At 40.8% G+C, this 7500-nt stretch overlaps 1 protein-coding gene across 4 annotated transcripts in view; it reads left to right on the forward strand.

Moving 5' to 3' along the window:
- The window catches only part of LOC128687792 (cytochrome P450 9e2), a 100773-nt gene that overhangs the window by 63435 nt on the left and 29838 nt on the right, over positions 1 to 7500 (forward strand). For all 4 annotated transcript variants that reach the window (XM_070082082.1, XM_070082090.1, XM_070082094.1 and 1 more), the window contains exon 5: positions 5910 to 5970. In XM_070082082.1, coding sequence (XP_069938183.1) covers positions 5910 to 5970 — 61 coding nt within the window. The remainder of the gene's footprint in view (positions 1 to 5909; positions 5971 to 7500) is intronic.

The following is a 7500-nucleotide window of genomic DNA, read 5'->3' on the forward strand; positions in this document are numbered from 1 at the left end:
AGGGAGGAAGAGTGGGGAAGGAAGCTAGAAGAACTTGGCAAAAAAATGGAGAGGAGAGAATAGCTGCAGAGACCATTAAATGGGAGCTACAACAAGCCATAGCAGTGGAAGCTAAGATACAGAGCTTAGAAGAGGAACTAAAAAAAATTGAAACAGCCCAGAGAACCAAAGGACAGTACAGCCATGACATCAGGAACTGATACATCAATTATAGATGAGGGAAGTGTATGGTGGAAAGGAGCTATACTGTATGTGAAGGCCCTATCACACCCACGTGAGGCCCGGGAATAGATGAGGAGCACATCATGAACAAATGAGGGGACTAAAGACAATGAAGGAGCTAAGCTATATGCAGAGGTTCTAACAGACAACTGTAGGGCCCAGGAACAGCTGAACAGGAAAAAAGACAGACCACTGAGCACAGAGACATCACCTAGGGAAGAGATTGAAGGAAGGAATACTTCAATGGCAGGAACTAAATCGTCTCAGGGGATGCAAAGGGAAATACATTGGGAGGACGAAAGGAAGAGGTCAGATTTTGTCTATGGGCTCCAGGAAGTTGAAGGGGAAAATTTATAAAGCAATTGAACAGGAGAAAAAAGCGATTGAAAGTATCATGAATGCAGTAAGAGAGGATGACATGACCCAGTTGACAAATTTTCAGAGAATTGGGTGGTTTGCAAGAAGAATAAAAAATGGTCAGTCAAAGTGATTTTCAAGGCAGAATCAGCTTGAAACAGGATTCTGCAGGAGAAAGTACGAGTAAGGGACAAACCAGAGTACCAGAGAGTGTACCTCGACTGAGATAGAACACAAGAAGAAAGGAAGATACTGAAAGATAGGGCACAAAGATGCAAAGAGGAACAAGAGGCAATGACCGAGATGGGCAGGAGAACCCAGACCCAGGTGGAAGAGCAAACACAACCTTCTACAGAACCACCAATAAAAAGAACCCAACCATGGCAAACCCAAAGCAACCAAACAATCTAAACCAAAACTCACACACTGTTCCCTCTGCCCCCATCCCATCATCACAAACTTCACCCCCACAGCAACCCCCCATAGGCCCTTGCCAGGGTTCCTGCTCCCTCAACCCCACCATTCTCCCCAGACCACAGTTTTAGAAAAGAAGTTGAAGGTTTGGTATACAAACATAGCTGGAACAGCAAATAAATGTGTGGAATGGCATGCAAGAAGGGGACATTCCCAGACATCATAGCCGTCACAGAAATGGAACTCACTGGGACGATAACAGATGCTATCTTCCCACTCAGATATCAGATCCTTAGGAAAGATAGAAGGAGCAGAGGGGGAGAAGGGGTTGCACTGCTTATTAAAAACCGATGGGGATTTGAGGAAATGAAAGAAATGGACGATATTGGAGAGAGAGATTACATAGTAGGTAGAATGCAGTCTGGAGGATGTAAGGAAGTTTTTGCAGTGATGTATAGCCTGCCACAGAACTACAGAAGGTCAAGAGAGGAATATGAAGAGAGTGACAGAGCAATGGTGGACACACTGGCAGAGGTGGCCAGAAAAGCTCACTCGAGTAGAGCAAAGTTACTGGTTATGGGCAATTTCAACCACAGGAAGATTGACTGGGAAGACCTGGAGCCACATGGGGGTCCTGAAATATGGAGAGCCAAGATGATGGACGTGATACTGGAAAACCTCATGCATCAACATGTTAGGGACGCTACCAGAGAGAGAGAGGGGGGGATAAACCAGCAAGATTGGACCTCGTGTTCACCTTGAGTAGTTCAGACATCACATATGAAAGGCCCCTTTGAGCTAGTGATCACGTGGTTTTTAACTATATATTAGTAGATAAAATGACTTTTGCACGTGTATATTTTTAGAGGGGTAAGAGATATACCAGATTATTGTTTGGTTGTAGCTAAAATAAGAGTAAGAGGCAGGCGGAGTGTAAGGAGAATGTCACCAGTCTGTGAGAGAGTAGTGAAAATTTGTAGAGTAAAGGAGTAGAACGTTAGGGTAACATATAAGGAACTGCTGGGAGTAAGATGTGCTGGCGAGAGGTCGAGGAGGTATTGGGTAGATTTAAAAATGCAGTGTTATTGTGTGCAGCAGAATTTTGTGGATATAGGAGGGTAAATGCAGGATAAATAAGGAGCGATTGGTGAAATTACGAGAAAAAGAGTGGTAAGGGAGACATAGCTAGCATAAGAGAGATATTCACAAAGAAGAAGAAGGAGTGATATAAAAAAGACGGAGTAAATGGAGAGTAAAACAGAGGGAGGAAATGAATGGGAAATGGAGGAAATATTTCTGAGAACTTGTTAAACGTTGATGAAGAGAGAGAATCAATAATTATCTGCCTTCGCCAGGTAGGTATAACATCTTTAACGAGTGAGGAAGAGCCAGATATGAGTGGGGGAGATGGTGCGTGAAGCCGCGGGTTGAACGAAAGACGGTGAAGCAGTTGGTATTGATGGGATTAATATCGAAATGTTAAAAGCAGGTGCTACAATTGATCATTAAATATAGGAAAGGGGAAAGCACCTCAGGACTGACAGAAAGTGCGCAGTTCCTTAGTACAGAGGAAAGAGGGTTAAAAGAAGTATAGAGGAACAAAACTGGTAAGTTTTGTGTACCAGGTATAATACATTGTAGAGTTATTATTGAAAGAATTACGGGTAACTCAGAGAGCTGGGTCACAGTTGAACAAGGTGGTGTCATGGAAGGAAAGGGGCCATGTAGACCAAGTGTTTACACTAAAGCATATAAATGGATAATATTTAGATAAAAATGTGGAAGTTTTCATTACAATTTTTGGATTTAGAAAAGGCATATAATAGAATGGATAAGAGAGCAATGTGGCAGATGTTACAATGTATGGATTAGGTGGTAGATTTGTGAATCAGTTAAGAGTTTTTAAGAGGATAGTGAGGCTCAGGTTAGCGTGTACAGGAAAGAGGGAAATAATTTTCCAGTAAAAGAACACCATAGACAGGGATGTTTGATGTTACCATGGTTACATAAAAAATTTATAGATGGGGTTACAAAAGAAGTGAATACAAGGGAGTTAGGGAAAGGTGTGGGATTAAAAAAAAATAAAGAGTCTAATACAAAGTGAGAGTTGTCTCAGTTGATTTCGCCATTGACACGGTGATAAGGTTAGTGGATAGATTTCAGAAGGTGTGTAAAACAACGAAATTAAAAGTGAGAATAACAGAAAAAGTAGGCAATAAAAGATTGGATATCAGATTGGAGGGAGGGGGTATGGAGGAAGTGAAATAACCCTTACATAGGAAAGGGGAGCTTACGACTACCTTTCGGTCCTACGTGGACCACTTACAGATGTTTCAAGTAGAACCGAAACGTCGTCGTAAGCTCCAATTTCCTATGTGCCGGATATTTGTGTATCTTTCAGTCACAGTATTGTGCATTTTATTATTAATTTGTTCAGATATTTGATAGTGGACTTGTCATCAGGTGGGTCTGTGAAAGACAAGGTTAACCATAGAACTGATAAAGGAAAAAAAAAAGGTGAGTGGTGCTGTGAAGTATCTGTGGAGACAAAAAAAAAAAAACGTTATCCATGGGGGCAAAATAAGAGCAATGCTTCGGAGTATAGTTTTACCAACATTCGTATATGGGGCTCGAGCATGGGTTTTAAATGTTTGCAGCGAAGAGGATGCTGAGGCAGTGATGTCGTGTCTAAATAAACATTATGCAGAGAATTTGTTGTTTGGAGATTAGCTAAGGAAGGGATATTGAAGATTAGGTGAGTAAATAGGATGACTTTGAAGGTGTATACATATACAGTGGAGGGAAGGCAGAGTTTGGGGCATCCTTCGGAAGGTTGGAGGGCCGGGATAAAAGAGGTTTAGTATGCGAAGAGCTTGGACAACAAGCAGCCGTGTGTCTAAGCGTATTAGATAGGAGTGGAGGCGTTGTCTTTAATGATTCGATGTGCTGTTTAAGTGTGAGAACGGTAATATTTGTGAAGGGATCAGGGGAAACCGGTTAGCTTGATTGAGTCCTAGAGATGGTAAGTACAATGCCTGCAGTCTGAACGAGGGGTGTGGATATTACAGTTTGGAGGGTCATATAAACTGTAAAGTCTGCGTGCTATGGGCAAGACGTCACCCTACCTTAATGGAAGACGGCCGGTGTTAAAAAAATATTGTTAAATAGGTTACTTAGAAAAAGAGAAGGAAGTTTTGGCTTGCCACGGGTTTACTTCGATGGCAAGCGGTTCATCAAGCGATCTTTAGCTTGATTTGCTCAACGAACTAGGATGGAGACAGAATAACGGAATTTTAGATTTTGGAACATTATCATTATACACTGGTCTCTTTTCTCAACAGTCAGAGAACTACAAAACATTTAGAGTGAGAATTAGCCGGTATTTCTGAGTCCTAATGCCAGAAGCGTGGGACAAATGCAGCGAACTAAGATGAACACAGAGAGATCGAATAGTGACCAGGGAGCAGTCAAATGCCATGATTATGTGGTCAGTAAGACAGTAAAATAATGAGATAGTGATGGAGGATAAAGATAAAATGAAACAGTTGTAGTTGTGGAAATTCAGTACTGCGAAGCTTTTGATAGATATTCGTAGTACTTGCGGTAACACCACCTGCGATGCTGTCAGTGGTGGCTCTCAATAAACTGTGCACATTGTTGCATCTATTATAATAACATTTAATCTTAGGAAAGCAGCTAACATGATGAAGGAAAGTGTTCGCATCAAGAGCCAGTAATAGCAATAAAGATACAACTACAGTTGCAGATGAATTTAATTGGCATCCTGGGTTAGAAGGTAGAATAGGACTAAAAATAATTGTAAATAACAATAGTTAAAGATAAAATCCAACAACAAACTAAAGTTCTGAGGAGGTACAGTAGCTGATACAGTTATAACAACTGTGACAGCAACAAGAGCAACATAAGTTAGAGTGGCAGGAAAATGAGGTATGACAAGGTTTAACATCATCTGAGAAAAAGCAGCAGTTAGTGATGACAAGAACTGAACAGAAATGGAACTGGTTCCATGTAGGTCCACAACAATACTGCAGGACCAGTATGTGGATGAAACTATTAGATGAGAAGCCATAGACACCAATTTGGATGTGAATATCAAGAGCAATTTAAGAATTCAACAATTTGTCTTATAAGTGGAAAGAACCACATTTTTAGGACCGGAGGGAAGCAGCCATGATGCCGAGAAACAGCTGGAGCTTTATGAGATTCTGTTGAAGCTGCTAGTGGAAACTAACCGAATACTGGAAGTGTTCACGACCAGTTGCTACTATACTGAAAGATTCACCTCTGACACTCTCTAGTCTGTCATTATTGAACATTCTCAACGATTGTATAGTTTGGTCCACGTCAGGTTCATCCAGTATAAAAACACCATTAGGATTTTAAAGTCACAGAAATTTTCGACCTGAAAAGAAAAAAATAGACAATGTAACATAGCAGAATTACGTCCAGGGAGTTGCTAAACATATGAACAGGCTGTGAGATAACTGAAATTGGATATAATGCAATTGTGTAATAATTAAAAATGACAGAAAAATTTTCAAGTTAAAATTAATTTCTAAGCAGCTTATCTAACAGATTTCAGTAATGACCCAAAAGGAATATTCACATTAGGTGTCGTATCCATGTACAAGAAAATTATGGATTCCCCTTTATACGATTTTATTTGCTAAATCAGTATTCAAGGCAAGCAGAGAGAAGACCGTGTGTTCAGTTAATAGTCAAGTAACCTCTGAGGTAGCAGGAATACAGAATAAATAAATTTGTAACTTCTAAGAACTTACCTAGCAGTATTTCCTTGTTTTTTGTTAATGGTGGGGAAGAAGTAGAAGAGAGGAACAATATTTCAAGTGAGCCCTAGACTGTGCTAATGGTATCTACATCTCTTGTATTTGCAGAGACTTTGAGGCTTAACCCACCAGCAGCCTTGACGGAGAGGCAGTGCACTAAGGATTACTGGTAAGAACAATTGTTGTATCTTTCACTTAAATATGCAGGTAAAAATGTTTATTGTTTAAGAGGTCAGTACACTGTCTTTACACGAAGGTAGTTGTTTTAAAACTATTTCATTCTCACACAGTCTGCAGCTGTTTTCTTAACCTGCTTTCCCCCCTCACTGTTGCACTCACCCTGCATTCTTCACACTTTCTCTGCCTCCTTCACACTCTCCCTACCACCCTCATACTCACAATACCTCTAACACTATTGTTTATTTCATTACATTCACCCTACCTCCCTCACACTACCTCTCTCACACTCACACTACCTCTCTCACACTCACCCTGCCTTCCTCACAAAAATCACTTTTAGGCACATTGTTGTATAGTTTGCCGAGTCTGTTACATTTTTACGACATCTATCACACTGTATTTTGAATTGCCAGTTTGGCGCGAACTGACAGCTCAGACTACAGTAGTTGTGGGGCCCCACTACTGCATTAACTGTCCAGTTTAAGCAGCCCATAGTGTAAGAGCATGCTCTTCAGCCAAGGTGAACTTATGCTAGCTTGCATGGCTGTGAGGCCGACTCTCGTTTACGCTGGTCTAGACCACTCTTCGTTGTAGGAATGGCTCTTTGCTCTGGCATTACTGTTGTACTGCTAATTTAATTTTGTCAATTCTGTACATAGTGGTGAGGAATATAAAGGTAAACAAAACAATCCCTCGTTGTTTGCCTTGCTCTGTATTGCCCAATTTCTCTTTAATTACTGATGTGGCTACTTGAAATTGCTACCAGTGTTCATAATAGGTGTTCATAATTGACATTGAAAATGTTGACTAGATAAATAACAAGTGATATGAACAAATTCACTGATACCTCAAAAATAGGGAGAATAACAGACTCAGAGAAAGCCGCCAGTGAACTTAAGAAGGATTTATAAAAGATAATGTCGGGGTCAGAAAAGTGGTGGATGATACAGATCAATGTGGATAAAAGTCAGGGGATATAAGTAACTCTCGTACTTGTAAATTAAATAATATATAACTTGGCCATACAGAATGTGAAAAGGACTTGGGGAATATAGTAAGCAGAAACCTGAGGCCAAAACTGCAGCGCCTAAGCGTGTGAAATAAGCCCAACAGATTATTTGGTTTTATAACAAGAAGTATAAGCAACAGAAGCCCAGATGTTATATTACAGCTCTAAACATCATTAGTAAGGCTTTACATAGATGTTGCATCTCAGTTCTGATCTCCATATTGGAGAATGGATATAAATATATTGGATAACAAACAGAGAAGGGTAAAAAAATTAACCCATATGAGCTATCAACACAATTTCCGTTCTTCCCTCACACTGTTTCCCCCTCACAACTACCCTGCCTCTTTTACTGTCACCCTGCCTTCCTCACACTCTCGCTGCCTTCCTCACACTCGTGCTGCCTTCCTCACACTCGTGCTGCCTTCCTCACACTCGTGCTGCCTTCCTAACACTCTCGCTGCCTTCCTCACACTCGTGCTGCCTTCCTCGCACTCGTGCTGCCTTCCT

Source organism: Cherax quadricarinatus, chromosome 1 (genome assembly GCF_038502225.1).
Source record: "Cherax quadricarinatus isolate ZL_2023a chromosome 1, ASM3850222v1, whole genome shotgun sequence".
Taxonomy (NCBI): Eukaryota; Metazoa; Arthropoda; class Malacostraca; order Decapoda; family Parastacidae; genus Cherax; species Cherax quadricarinatus.